The sequence below is a fragment of the Dendrobates tinctorius genome, unplaced genomic scaffold (genome assembly GCF_039654945.1).
Source record: "Dendrobates tinctorius isolate UK_male_01 unplaced genomic scaffold, ASM3965494v1 ptg000376l, whole genome shotgun sequence".
NCBI lineage: Eukaryota > Metazoa > Chordata > Amphibia > Anura > Dendrobatidae > Dendrobates > Dendrobates tinctorius.
In genome coordinates this window covers 468,846-484,587 of record NW_027362042.1, presented here as the reverse complement: position 1 = coordinate 484,587, position 15,742 = coordinate 468,846, and the positions used below count along the sequence as shown (strand labels likewise).

The following is a 15,742-nucleotide window of genomic DNA, read 5'->3' as shown; positions in this document are numbered from 1 at the left end:
AACACAGAAAGAACAAGCGGAATAAAGCCACCCCCAGCATCAGCCCCGCGGATCCACCTCAGCACAGGCCAGGCAGGCTCTTTACCCACGGGACGCCCTCCCTGAATACTATGGGTACATTTACATCTATCACTCGCTGCTTGCTGGAGTTTTGATAAAAACAAATTTTATTAGCAGTAGATCATCACTAGAGGACTAGCAAACCTGCTGACAAGTGGTCCTCCATATTGACATGCTGTGTTTAACCCCATCCTCCAGCACTGATCACAGTGTGCATAGGCAGAAAGCTGCCAATCGGTGGTGTGGGCGGGTTTATACAGCAGGGCTGTGGAGTCGGAGTCGGTAGAAATGTACCGACTCCAGCTTTAAAAAAAATGTATTAATATTTCATAATTGAACTTTCATATGAATTTTATAAATGTTACTCAAATATATATGTTCTATCAAACTATGAACAACAGTGATAAGCAGTTCTGCTGGAGATAGAGACATTTCTTACTTCTTGTGTGTCACTGTTCTCCACTGCCCTTATCTAATCTTATACTTGGTTAACCTCATGCTGCCCCAACCCCCCTACTTACAATGTATGAAACTGAAAGTGAAAATGTGTTGCAAATTCTTAGTAGTAAAGCTCCTCCTCTAGACTAGATGTTTGGCGTTGGTCTTCCAAGCATCTCACAGCTGCCTGCTACTCAGAAGAGGAAGACTGTAAGAAGTATTATCCTTTCAACACACTTTGCATCAGTTAACTGTGAGTACATGAGGAATAATAACAGTATTACTGACCACTATATCAGTTGTACGACCTGGCAATAATTTTGTACAATTGTTTTTAGGAAAAACAATTGTCATTTGGATTGTGAATGCAGAATTAAAAACCTGAGAATGTCAAAGAAGCATCACATTAAATCAGCTGTATTTGAACATTTCACCATCACTCAAGATAGAAAACATTATGTCTGTCAGTGTATGACAAATGATCCAGACGAAAACAAATGCTGTGAAGCTAAGATGAGTGCATATTCAGGCAAAGATAAAAATGCTCCTACCAGAGCTTCTAATCTAAAGAGACATTTACAGCACTTTCATCCAGAAGTACTGAAAGCAGTGAATGAGAGAGACTGCATCCAAACCAATGAACCAGTGCCCAGCTCTTCCAGCCAAACAAAGGAGCAGAGAACTTTGCAGCCATCAGTTGCAAGATATTTTGTCAGTGACAAAGTTACTGTGACAATGACAGTAGATACATTTAAAAAACAGATCCTAGAGCTTGTTGTAAAGGATAGTGTGCCTATTTCATTATTTTCACGACCAGCTTTTATGTGTCTGAACGGGGAAATGGCCCGCAAGCTTGGTGTTTCTCTGGAGAGAGAGAGTATTAGAAAATTAGTAATCGAAGAAGCTTTTAAACAAAAGGAAGAACTTAAAAAAAACTCTCAAGGGACGCTTTCTGTTTCTTAAAATGGATGCCTGCACACGTCACAGAGTGAACTATTTTGCCATCAATGTCCGATTTGTTTGTGACAAAAATGAAATAGTTACCAAGACATTGGCAGTAAAAGACACCAAAGCTCATCACACCAGTGAGTTTCTCCAGGTCTTGGTGGAAAAGGTTCTGCAAGACTATGAACTTAAAAAAGAGCAAGTTCTTTCTGTCGTAACTGACAATGCTTCAAATATGATAAGTACTATTAAGCTAATGAATGAGAGTAATGATGGTGACCAGCAGCTAGAAGAACATTCTGGGTCCACAGACACAGAAATGTTTGAAATAGAGGAACACAGTATTGTAACTGAGGAGCAAACTGAAGTTGCTTCAGATGAACAGCAACATGATAGTTTCAACAAGATCATCTAAACTATGTCAATACGTTCTTTCATTCATCACATGCGCTGTGTTGTGCATACGCTACAGCTGGCTATAAGAGACAGTCTGCAAGAAGGACATGCTGCTGCACTGATTGGCAAGGTGAGAAAATTGGCTACTGTTGCCAGAACCCCTAAAGTTGACTCAATTTTGAAGAGACGTGCTGGAAAAGGGGCAATTATTGATCAAGCCACACGATGGGGCAGTACTTACTTAATGATTCAGCGCTTGGTTGAACTGAAAACCTTTCTTGTAGACATGGCTAACCCTCAACTGATGCTAAATGAAAGTCAGTAGAATCAGGTGACTGAGCTGGAAAAATTGCTAGAGCACCCATTTACAGTGACTAAAAAATTACAAGCAGAGGACTTAACTCCAGGTAGTTTCTTAAAGGAGTGGAAGAACCTGATGTTTCGCCTGTCCCAAAGAGGAGGGTTAATTGCAAGTGGCATTGCTACATCAATGAAACGGAGAGAGGAGCTACTATTACAAAATAACATTCTTTTGGCAGCTGTTTATGTAGACCCAATGCTTCGGATTCTTCTAGATGATCAACAGCTAAGTAAAGGAAAAGAAGCTCTGTTTGAAATAGCAGTAAGGATGAAAGGGTTGCAGAACAGTCAGGAGGAACAAGAAGAATTTGGTCGTCCTGCCTGCCACATCTTCACCCTCATCATCAACTGATGAAGAATTTAATTTCGAAAAATATTTGGATCACAAGGACCGTGCAAAGCGTTCCCGCATAGAAGAGTCATCCCCATCAAGGAACACAGCCAGTACATTTCAGCAGAATTTTTCATGTGCACTAAAAGAAATTGAGAAATTTGACCGTTCATCAAAAATAACAGTGCAACAAGCGATTCCTCTGTATCCTGACATTGTCAGAGATGTTGCCCGAGTGGTTACTGCTTTGCCACCAACACAAGTTAGTGTAGAGAGGTTGTTCTCTGCTCTCAAAATAATTAGATCAGATTTGAGGGCATCCATGAAGGAGGATCTGACAGAGGCAATACTTTTTCTGACGACAAATTTATAGATTTCTTCTTATTAACTGCATAAAAGTGTTTATTGCATATTTACTTACAGTTTAGAAAAGTTTATAAAAGTTATTTGCTATATTCTAATTGTATTCTAATAAATGTAGTTTTTGCTCTAAGTGGTCTGATTACTTATATGATGGTGAGAAACTGAATAAGCACAATGTTTAATATTTTACAACAGTAAATTTGTTGTTATGAATTGGCCATTTATGAAGGAGTCGGAGACGGAGTCGGAGCCTGATAAAATCCAGGAGTCGGAGTCGCAACTGTGGCTTACCGACTCCACAGCCCTGTTATACAGAGCTCAGCTAGATCTGCAGCAGACATTTTATGAAAACTACAGCGAGAAGCCCAGTAAGTGATACATTGCCGCAATCAGGGGCTCTAACCCTACATCAGGCTGCTCTCAGATGAGGTGGCAAAAACCTGCTGACAGATTCCTTCTTTAGGCTAAGTGCACACGTTGCAGAAAATTTCTGCTCAAAAACCTGAATCCCTTTTGCACCTATTTTTCCGCGGCGGTTTTTTGTGCGGTTTTGATGCGTTTTTTTCCGCAGCGGTTTCAAACCGCATGGAAGAAGCCAAAACCGTGGAAAAATCCACAAAATTAATGTGCATGCTGCTTTTTTTTACCGCAATGTGTTTTTTTCGCGGTAAAAAATGCATCAATGTGCACAAAAAGTGCAAAATGCATAGAAATGACTGGGAAGCTTATTTTTAGCGGTTTTATAGTGAAAACTGCGGTAAAAAACACTAAAAAGCCACTGTGTGTGAACACTGCCTAAGGCTCATTCATTCGACATCTCATGGTTACTACCTGCTGCCAGTACTGGATTACTAGGGGGTATAGCCGCTGACAGCCCCCACTGCCCCCAGTGGTTCCTGGGATTACTAGGGGGTATAGCCGCTGACAGCCCCCACTGCCCCCAGTGGTTCCTGGGATTACTAGGGGGTATAGCCGCTGACAGCCCTCACTGCCCCCAGTGGTTCTTGGGATTACTAGGGGGTATAGCCGCTGACAGCCCTCACTGCCCCCAGTGGTTCCTGGGATTACTAGGGGGTATAGCCGCTGACAGCCCTCACTACCCCCAGTGGTTCCTGGGATTACTAGGGGGTATAGCCGCTGACAGCCCTCACTACCCCCAGTGGTTCCTGGGATTACTAGGGGGTATAGCCGCTGACAGCCCTCACTGCCCCCAGTGGTTCCTGGGATTACTAGGGGGTATAGCCGCTGACAGCCGTCACTGCCCCCAGAGGTTCCTGGGATTACTAGGGGGTATAGCCGCTGACAGCCCTCACTGCCCCCAGTGGTTCCTGGGATTACTAGGGGGTATAGCCGCTGACAGCCCTCACTGCCCCCAGTGGTTCCTGGTCCCTGCTGTTCCGCGCTTTCTGCCCTCTTTCGCACCCAGGTAACATTTTGGCGTCAGCTAATGATGGAGTTAGTGGGCATCTCGGGCACAGAGCGGCAGGAGCCGGGGTCGCACCCTGCGGAGAGGATTAATATTAAATTGTAAACAGTCTGAGGAATATAGAAAAAGATTTAGATTCCACAAACCACACGCTGGCCTGGTGCCCACCATAGCACGCCACACGGACTCGCAAAACAGAGACTGGCAAGGAGAAAGATTACAGAGCGATTACTAAACAACCATCTCTGGGTCCGGAGACCCCCACCCATCAGCAAAACTTTTCAGCCCCTATTGACAAATTAAGCACTTTCTACAGAGAAAGAAATTATAATATATAGTTCAGTTTTATAATTGTTTTTCATTTTACAGAGGCTCCAAAACTCTTGTATAAGTTGCTACAATAGTGTGTACATCGCCATGTAATCATCCGCCAGACACAGTCAGCTCTGCTACATCAGAGGGACAATAAGTAACACAGGAAGGAAACAAAGTTCAGGAGTTTTCTCAGAGGGAAGCACAAGTCCCAGCAGAGCCGGCAGTGCCGCCATGCTCCCCAGCAGCGCCCGCCTCACCTTGTTCTCCTGCCCGGGGTCCAGGTGGATGGAGATGAGCCGCTGCAGCCGGGCCTTCATGTCCGGGGCTCTGCACCGCGCGCACGCCGCTTCCTCCCCTCGCTGCTCGCGGCTCCTTAGGCTTTGAAGCTGTGGTTGCCCGGCCCCGACCAATCCCGCTCCGCCCGGAGCAGCCCGCACTCTTCATTGGATCAGGAAGTGCGGGCTGTTCCTCAGAGCGCCATTGTCCTGGGCCGGCGGTGGCCGCTGCCGCCGTCATCCTCACTGCCCCCTCAGGCGCCGCAGGTTTCACTCACACAATGCTGGATAATGAGTTTCAGCCACCTCACACTTGGGAGCAGGGAGGAACAGCAGCTGCTGACTGGGAGGCTGCAGGAGAACCACAAGTCCCAGAGGCTGTCCCCAAGCATGTATTAGTCTATGAAGATGGATGATTTACAATTCTCTAATGTTGATTTATTTCCTAGCAGATGAGAAAGAGAAAAGTGCAGGAAACCATAGGGAGTAATGCGGGGACAGAGCTGACAATGGTGCAGCCGCGAACGGGTCCGTGCCCAAAATGCTGTGCTCTGAGGTATGAGCCGGGGGGGGGGGCTCTATGGACCTCTCACGCCCGCTGTGCTGCTAGCGGAACACCCCCGCGGTGCAGGAGGACGAGCCGCAGCATGTCCGCTATCTGCAGCGGAGACGCCGGTCTCACCGTCGCCATTCATTACATGCGGCAAATCCATATGGCTCAGTGGACTCGTGCAGATTTACCTGTGTGATTAGCTCGCAGCATTTTGGATGCAGTGAAAATACACTGCGTCCAAAACATTGCTATATCCACATCGGCGGGCACATAGCCTAAGGGTGTGTGCACACGTTGCGGAGTCTACCGCAGATCCGCAGCGGATTTGGCCCTGCAGGTCCGCAGCAGATTCTGCTGCGTTGTACAGTACCATTAAAGTCAATGGAATTTGAAAACCGCTGTGCACATGCTGTGGAAAAATCTGCACGGATTAGCTGCGGGTTCATTTCCACAGCATGTCACTTTGGGCTGATCTGCAGCGTTTCTGCACCCATTGACTTGCATTGATCTGCAGCAAAAACCGCAGGTCTCAAAAAGATCTGCGGCTTTGCTGAGGATGAAATGTTGCAGATCGGGAGGGGGGAAGAGTGGGTGGTGAGTGTGTGCGTGTATGGTGTGTGGGTGGTGACTGGGCATCTATGTGTGTGTGTGTATGTGTGTGCAGAGGTCTGCAGGGCTCATCGGGCTGTCCGGGGGTCTGTGCGTAGCTTATCGGGCTGTCGGAGGGGGGGTCTGTGTGGGGCTCATCAGGCTGTCGGGGGTCTGTGCGGAGCTCATCGGGCTGTTGGGGGTCATCGGGCTGTCAGGGGGGGCCTGTGCGGGGGTCATCGGTCTTGCGGGGGGGCTGCGGGGCTGTCCGTGGGTCCTCTGTCTGTCCGGGGGGGGGGTCTGCGGTGCTGTATGTGTGTGTGTGTGTGTGTATATGTGTGTATGGATGCAGGCATCGTCTGATGGGATTACAAGTCCCATCGGGCTATGCCTGCTACCCTGACAGTGATTGACACATTAGCCAATGATGGGACAGTAGTAGTCCAGTCATCCGGCTAATGTGTTGAATGTAAAAAAAAAAAAAAAAACATGCAACATTTAACATACAGAACATACAACATATAACATACAGAACATACAACATATAACATACAGAACATATAACATTAGAACATACAACATATAACATACATATAAGATACCGAACATATAACATGCAGAACATACATATAACATACAACACATAACATAGAGTATGTACCCTAAGGTACGTAATTTTGGAAAAAGAAACACCTGTCATTAATATTATTGTTATAAAAGCCGTGTACTGATTTTTTTTTTCTCATTTTCTGTTCGGCACATTCCTACCGGAGAGACCTTATCATCTCTACATTTTCAATTCTGCATTGGCGTTTCCACCCTTTCTGGGATTGTTGGAGACACCTGCCGTGCTTTATGTGACGTTCTGCATGAAGTATTCCTCCCTCAACCCACAACTGAACTCTGGCTGGAAAATGGTGCAAAATTCCAGGACATTTGTAATTTTCCTGTTTGGGGGCTGTGGATGACAAACACATTCGGATTAGAAAACCTGCTGGAAGTTGATCTGAGTATTTCAATTACAAAAAAACATTTTTCTGTTGTTCTCATGGCAATTGCAGATGCTGACTGTTGATTTGTAGCCGTGGACGTTGGCACATTTGGACGAGGAAATGACTCTCAGACTTTCAAAAACTCTGACATGGGCCAACGTTTGTATGGAAATAATTTCCATTTTCCACAGCCACTACCTCTTCCGAACACTGAATGCCATTTGTTGTGGTTGGGAATGAGGCGTTTCAAATGTGTGCCAACCTCATAAAACCGTACTCAAGTCGGGACTTGAATCACACCAAAAGGATTTACAACTACTGACAAAGGCACGAAGAACTGTGGAGTGTGCCTTTGGTTTGCTGGCATCTAAATGGTGCATGTTGGGAACAGCCATCAATCTAAAAACTGAGACAATTGATGAGGTTGTGAAAGCGTGTGTTGTTCTGCACAATTACATCATGGCAAAAGAGCGACCCAACTTAGAACTTGATGAACCTATTAATACCACGTTGCAAGATTTCCAAGATCACCCACTGAGGACAACAGTGGAAGTTGCCCAAATGAGGGATAAATTTGCTGCCTATTTTATTTCTGATATTGGATGTGTGGCATGGCAAGACGAAATGGTTTGAGCCGCTAATAAGTAAAATGTACCTGTAATGTTTGCTGACTTTAAGGCTGTGTGCCCACATTCCGTTTTTTTAAGCGTTTTTGCAGCAGCGGAAACGCTTAAAAAACGTTAACAAAACGCATTCCCATGCAATCCTATGGGATTCCACAATTGCTGTGCCCATGCTGCGGATTTTTTCGCTGTGGAATAGCATAGCGGTAAAATTCGCATTATGTCCATTAATTTTGCGAAAACGTGGTGATTCCGCCGCCGTAGGATTGCATTGAAACGCTCACTTAACGTATGTGGCTATGCCCACCATGCGTAAAGTGAGTGCTTCATGTGCGGATGGTACCCAGGGTCTGGAGCAGAGCAGACTCTCCTCCAAGCCCTGGGTACCATATTCCTGTAAAAAATAGAATTAAAATAAAAAATAGGAATATACTTACCCTCTGTCGGCTCCCGGCCCTCAGTGGTGCTGCCAGCAACTTCCGTTCCCAGGGATGCATTGTGCTAATGGCCTCTGATGATGTTGCGGCCGCTCTCTTGCAGACATATATATGATGAATGGAGGGGAAGTTGAGCACTTCTGCTCCATTCAAGACGGTACTAGTTGTCAGATACCTGTCAGTAAGTTATCCCTTAACCTATGAATAACTTAATATTTTGAGAAAAACACTTAAAAGGGGTTGTCCACTATACGGACAATCCCTTCTAAATCCCTGTTTTCCCCCAGTAAAATAACATTTATACTTCACTCCGGTGCCGATGTCATTCCAGCACTGGCTCTCCCGGTGATCGTTTGACATTATTATGTCACACAATCCATGCTGCCAATCACCGAGGGTTTCACTCTCATCTCCTTCAAACAAATAAAAGGATCAGGAGGAAGTGAGAGCTGCCCTCTTACTTCCTCTGAATGTCAATTAGCTCGTTAGGAAAGGAGAGTGAAGCCAGTACTGTTGGACAAGCCCTTTAATGTAAATATGTCTCAAATACAGAAGCACAGGGTGGGCTGAAAATATCCTCATTTTTTGAATTTCATGCGTCATGTTGGATGTCTCATGATGCTGATATACTGTTATGTGTCCTGTTATAGGATTATGTTCCTATATAACTTGAACAACAGGTTTTCTCCACAAATCATGTTCTTATAAGTTGCAGCTTTATAACTTTGTGAATATGCCACCTCCTTAGAACTGATGGCTCCTGGAACCCAAGACAATAGGATGCATATGGTGAAGTTCAGCATCACACTGTGTGCACAATGAAAATAGTGTGTGCCCACCAGCCACGACAAAGCACACACTATGACATGTTGTAGTCACTGGAGCACCCGCGATACTCTGTGTACCCAAGCACCCTCTGCAAACTCGAGTAACGAGCACTTGCGCTCATCACTAAATCTGAGATATTTATGACCTATATACTGTATAGTACATGCCATAAATGTCAAATGTGTACGAGATCCAAAGACAAATGACTGTCAAGGAAGTTAAGGATCCAACTGACCAATTTTGGACTGCTGATCCATTTGTTTTCCCTGAGATAAGCTGCCAGCAGAGATGTGAGACAGCAGCTTGCTCAGCAGAATGACCGCCCCTGTGTATGGCAGAGATAGCCGCTGGCCTAATGATTGGGTGACTGATATCTGAGGTGTATGGGGGCTTTACAAGTGCTTACCTTGTGTTAATCTGAAGTATATTTACATTCAGATATAACACCAAAGCTCAAGTCATTCATTTACACATGACAGCCTGAGAACAGGATGAATCACTGCTGCCAGACGTCTAGATGAGCCCGCGAGGACAATAGGTGCTGTCTGTGCGGAGCATTGGATGGATTGTGGCTGCAGAGGAGAACTAAAAGCCATTGTGATAAGCCTGGTCATACATTGTAAAGGCCCCTTTACATTTAGCGATGCACCAGCGATCCCGACAACGATACGACCTGGGGTCAGGATCGCTGGTGCATCGCTAAATGGTCGCTAGTGAGCTGCCACACAGGCAGATCTCACAGCGATGCAGCAGCGATACAGCGGTCGTTACTTACCTTTCAGACGTGGCGATCCTGACGGCCTCCCGTCCGCGTCCACGCGTCGCTCGTCTCACACAGCATGAAGCGCCCGACGAGAAATGGAGCTGCACGATCAACGACAGACAGCAGGGGAGCCGGTCGGAGGTAAGTATCACACATAGTGATATCGCTGCTGCGTCACCAAATCGGTGATGCTTTAGCGATATTGCTAGCGATATCGCTATGTGTAAAACCCCCTTAAGTTCCTCCCTGTTTTTCCATGAGAACTTACTAGCAGCAGTAACATCCAGAAACCTCAGCAGTCTGGTGTCACCAACTCCCCACTTCAGTGTGACATCTGCCCCAATCCTAACATTTGACATATACATTAGACACAAGTCTATGAGATCAGTGACAATCTAATGCTAACATGCTTGACCAGTTTTAGGGTTGTGAGTGCAAAAGGTGCTCACCAGGCTCGGAGAAGAGGTGAAGCCCCCTGTGGACTCCTGCACAGTAGTGTACAGTAGTGGTCCCTCAGTCCACCAATCTGAACAACAGCTGGCACAATAAACGTGATTCTATATGTAGTTATAAAGGCGGCATCCCATTATTCAGGTTGCAAACTACCCAGTGTATTATTATATAAAAGCAAAAGTAAATTTGTGAGTGTGGGTGATGTAGTTGAACATTGGGCTCCCCAGAGACAATGTTACTGGTGGGCCTTTGGCATCTCAGAGAGACGCGAGTGCTTACTACCTGTGGGGTTGGATAGTGCAAAAGAAAAAAAAAATCATACTCGCCTGCTGTCACCCTAGTGGGTCAAGCGCAGGCTGTTCCATGGTCTGTACCGGCATCAGAAGCAATGATGTCATAGTTCAAACATCCACATGACCGCTGCAGCCTGTGATAGGGTGCAGCGGTCAGGTGACTTGAACCACACGTCAGAGAAACATCCACTGATGCAGAACTCAAGTTACCTTACCGCTGCCGTCTATCGCAAGCTGCAGAGATCCTGTGGCTGTTGGATTGGCAATATCATTGCTTCTGGGGCTGGCACAGACCACAGAGCAGACTGTGCTGGATCCAGGAGAGTGACAGCTGGTGACAGAGTTATTGTGTTATTATTTATACAATCCAGTACCCAGGTAAAATCGGCATCTTTTGCCCAGACGACCACTTTAAGAAATGTATAATAATGAGCTGGAGAGAATTAGATTCTAAAGGTGCCCATACACTTTACACGCCGGCCAAAAGTTTGACAGCGATCTCTCACGACATCGATTGATTCAGAAGTTTAAAAGCCTCCAACAGACACAAAGAAAATGGTGGGTTCAGATGACCTTCCAATGTGTGTCGGGAATCCTGGCATTTTACAATCCCAATTCTAAAAAAAACAAACTGTAAACTGTAAAGAAAAGAAGAATGCAATGATTTGTAAACCTCATATTTATTCCCCACATAAAATAGATCACTGATGAGGAGAGAGTTAGATATTTCTCTATTTCATTTGAAAAACTCATTTAGTAATTAATAGCAGCAACAAATCTAAAAAAAAAAAAAAGGTGAGACAGGGTTCACAAAAATCTGGAAAAGTGGTATAAATGAAAAATAACTGGTGGCTCAAAGTCACATGATTGTATATAGAGAGGCAGAGTCTCCCAGGAGCAAAGATGGTCAGAGGTTCACCAATCTGTGAACAACTGCAACTAAAAATTGTGGAACAATTTCAGAAACATGTTCCTCAATGTAAAATTGCTAAGACATTGAATATCCCACCATCTAAGGAACATAATATCATCAAAAGCCAATGTAGAAGCTATTGCCACAAAGTATGACCCCCACTCTACACCTCTTATGGTACATGTCCTCCACACTGTCCTCTCTTTTCTATACTGGGCCCCCTCTTCACACTGCCCTCTCACACTGTGTCCCCCCCCATACTACCCAGTCTCTATAATGTGCCCTTTCATTACACTCCCCCTCCTCAGCATATACTGTTCCTTTCTTGCTGTGACCTCACACTGCCCCCCATGCTGCCCCTCTCTATTCCTCCCCTCTCTATTCCGTCGCCCCCTCACACTTTTCTTACCCCATACTGTCTCCTCACACTCTCACCTCCTTTCCCTCCATACTGTTTCCTCATACATCGCCCTTCCCCATTCTGTTTCTGCACCCATTCATCATACCGTTTCTTCACACATTCTCCCCATACTGTATCCTCAAATTTCTCCCCCATTTCTCTCCAATTATATCAAACCTTCGGAAGAGAACATAGACATGCCCAAAAACACACATGCAGACAAACACAAGCAGTAGGAATGAGCGAATACTCCTTATCCGAATGGCTATAGCGCTTACCGAATAGCTGCATCGGGAACCCAGATACCTGGAGTGCTCCCGATAATCAGCTGTTCGGTGCTGCATCTGCTGTGTCGCGGCTGTGTGACAGTCACAGTACATGCAAGGAAAGCCCAACAAACAGGCTGTGTGTGTTGTGACTGTCACACAGCTGCGACACATGCAGCTGCGGCTCCGAATAGCTGATTGTCAGGAGCGCTCCAGGTATCCGGGTTCCCGATGCAGCTATTCGTTAAGCACTATAACTATTCGGATAAGGACTAGTTATTTGGAACTACTAACACAGGAAAAGAAATATGATGTCATTGGAATCACTGAAACTTGGTGGGACAATACACATGATTGGAATACAAGACTAGAAGGATACAACTTATTTGCAAGAAACAGTCTTGATAAACGAGGAGGAGGTGTCGCATTGTATGTTAGAAACGCGTATATCTGCACAGAGATTGAAGCTTCAGAGACTGGGAGTTCTGTGGAAACTGTTTGGGTAAGAATGCAAGGACAGAACAATGGAAAGGACACCATTGTAGGCATTTACTACAGGCCGCCTGTGCAAACTGAAGATATGGGTGAACTCTTTATGCATCAAATGGCCAAGTTCTCCAAAAAATATGACATAGTTGTCATGGGAGATTTCAACTATCCAGACATTTGTTGGGAATCTCTCTCAGGCAAAACTAACAGGTCAAGGAAATTCTTATCCTCTCTTGCTGACAACTTTATCTTCCAAAAGGTAGGGGAGAAAACAAGGGGAACTGCTACCTTGGATCTAATCCTTATAAACAGGGAGGAAATGGTTGAGGAGGTAAAAGTGGCTGGGACCCTAGGAGGTAGTGACCATGCTATTTTAGAATTTTGGATAACTAGAAGAGGAAGACCTGTGAAGACTCAGACGTCAAGGTTAGATTTCAGAAAGGCAGATTTTAAGGGATTCAGAAAGAGAATTGGAGGGATCCAATGGCTGGATATCCTTAAAGACAAAAATGTCCAGGAAGGATGGGAAATCTTGAAAAATGAAATTCTCAAAGCCCAGTTGTTAACAATTCCGAAAAGAGGGAAGAATAGGAAGCATTTAAGGAAGCCAGGATGGATGAACACAGAACTTAAGCACATGCTAAAAAGGAAGAAAAAAATGTTTATAAAATGGAAAGAGGGAGGCATATCTAAAGAAGAATATAATGCTGTCTGCAGAACCTGCAGGGCACAAATCAGATTAGTAAAGCTGACAATGAATTGAGGCTTGCAAGAGATGTCAAAAGCAATAATAAAGAATTTTGGGGCTATGTCAAAAGTAAAAGAAAAGTCAAAGATGCTATAGGATTTTTACAGGATGAAAATGATGAAATGGTAAGACAGGATGTTGAGAAGTCCGAACTTTTAAATTCCTATTTTGCATCTGTTTTCTCTCAGAAAGGAAATGTAACATCAACTGTTCTTCACTGTCCTATTAAGGGAATAGAAGAATCCAGGATATCTATAAACAGAAAGATAGTGAGGAAACACTTAGCTAACCTAAATGAATTCAAGTCTCCAGGTCCAGATGAATTACACCCCAGAGTACTGAAGGAGATAGCAGAATAAATTTTTGAACCCCTCTCCATAATCTTTGAAAATTCTTGGAGAACAGGAGAAGTCCCAGAAGACTGGAGAAGAGCAAATGTTGTTCCTATCTTCAAAAAGGGGAAGAAGGTGGACCCAGGCAACTATAGGCCGGTGAGTCTGACTTCTATACCAGGAAAGATCTTTGAACAAATTATTAAACAACATGTATGTCAGTACCTGGATAAGAATGAAGTGATTAAACAGAGTCAGCATGGGTTTGTAACTAATAAGTCATGTCAGACTAACTTAATTTCCTTCTATGGCGGAATCACTGATTGGGTGGATCAAGGAAATGCTGTAGATATAGTATATCTTGACTTCAGCAAAGCATTTGACAAAGTATCTCATACAATCCTTATTGAAAAAATGACTAAGTATGGAATGGACAAGGCAACTGTTAGGTGGATTCATAACTGGCTTAGTGATCGGACCCAAAGAGTGGTCGTAAATGGCTGCACATCCAGTTGGAAGAATGTCTCAAGTGGGGTACCACAGGGCTCTGTCCTGGGCCCTGTATTGTTCAACATCTTTATCAATGATTTAATTGAAGGAATTGAGGGTAAACTGATTAAATTTGCTGATGACACAAAGCTAGGAGGGATAGCTAATACTAGAGAAGAGAGAAAGAGGATTCAAAAAGATATAAATAAACTGGAGAAGTGGGCAGTAACTAACAGAATGGTTTTTAACAGGGAAAAATGCAAAGTACTACATCTGGGCAATAAAAATGAAAAAAGCATATACAGAATGGGAGGAATAGGGCTAAGCAACAGCACATGTGAAAAAGATTTGGGTATACTAATAGATCACAGACTGAATATGAGTCAACAGTGTCATGCAGCAGCAAAAAGGCAAATGCAATTCTAGGATGTATTAACAGAAGCATACAGTCTAGATCACGTGAAGTCATTATTTCCCTCTACTCCTCTTTGGTCAGACCTCATCTGGAATATTGTTTTGGGCACCACATTTTAAAAAAGACATCAACAAACTGGAGCAAGTTCAGAAAAGAGCAACCAGAATGGTGACCGGTCTGCAAACCCTGTCTTATGAGGAAAGGTTGCAGGATTTGGGATTGTTTAGTTTGCAAAAGAGAAGACTGAGAGGAGACTTAATAGCTGTCTACAAATATGTAAAGGGCTGTCACATTGTAGAAGGATCAACTATATTCTCATTTGCACAAGGAAAGACTAGAAGCAATGGGATGAAACTGAATGGGAGGAGACACAGATTAGATATTAGAAAAAACTTTTTGACAGTTAGAGTGATCAATGAGTGGAACAAGCTGCCACGAGAAGTGGTGAGTTCTCCTTCAATGGAAGTCTTCAAACAGAGGCTGGACAGACATCTGACTGGGATGATTTAGCGAATCCTGCTTTGAGCAGGGGGTTGGACCAGATGGCCCAGGAGGTCCCTTCCAACTCTACGATTCTATGATTCTATGATTATCCGAAGCTATTCGCTCATCCCTAATAAGCAGACATGTAGAAGTGCGCATACACACACGAAGATATGCACGCACACATACATACACGTGCATGCAGACATGCACATATACAGTCATATGTAAAAGTTTGGGCACCCCTATTAATGTTAACCTTTTTTCTTAATAGCAATTTTGGTTTTTGCAACAGGTATTTCAGTTTCATATATCTAATAACTGATGGACTCAGTTATATTTCTGGATTCAAATGAGGTTTATTGTACTAACAGAAAATGTGCAATCTGCATTTAAACAAAATTTGACCGGTGCAAAAGTATGGGCACCCTTATCATTTTCTTGATTTGAACACTCCTAACTACTTTTTACTGACTTCCTGAAGCACTAAATTGGTTTTGTAACCTCATTGAGCTTTGAACTTCATAGCCAGGTGTATCAAATCATGAGAAAAGGTATTTAAAGTGGCCACTTGCAAGTAGTTCTCCTATTTGATTCTCCTATGAAGAGTGGCATCATGGGCTCCTCAAAACAACTCTCAAATGATCTGAAAACAAAGATTATTCAACATAGCTTTTCAGGAGAAGGATACAAAAAGTTGTCTCAGAGATTTAACCTGTCAGTTTCCACTGTGAGGAACATAGTAAGGAAATGGAAGAACACAGGTAC

General features: G+C 44.1%; 1 protein-coding gene across 1 annotated transcript in view; it reads right to left on the bottom strand.

Annotated features, from left to right (window-relative positions):
• TBC1D1 (TBC1 domain family member 1) overlaps positions 1-5,047 on the bottom strand; it is a 181,380-nt gene extending 176,333 nt beyond the window's left edge. Inside the window, exon 1 of the mRNA XM_073563010.1 lies at positions 4,892-5,047. Coding sequence (XP_073419111.1) covers positions 4,892-4,951 — 60 coding nt within the window. The 5' untranslated portion in view covers positions 4,952-5,047. The remainder of the gene's footprint in view (positions 1-4,891) is intronic.
• Between the last annotated feature and the right edge of the window lie 10,695 nt (positions 5,048-15,742).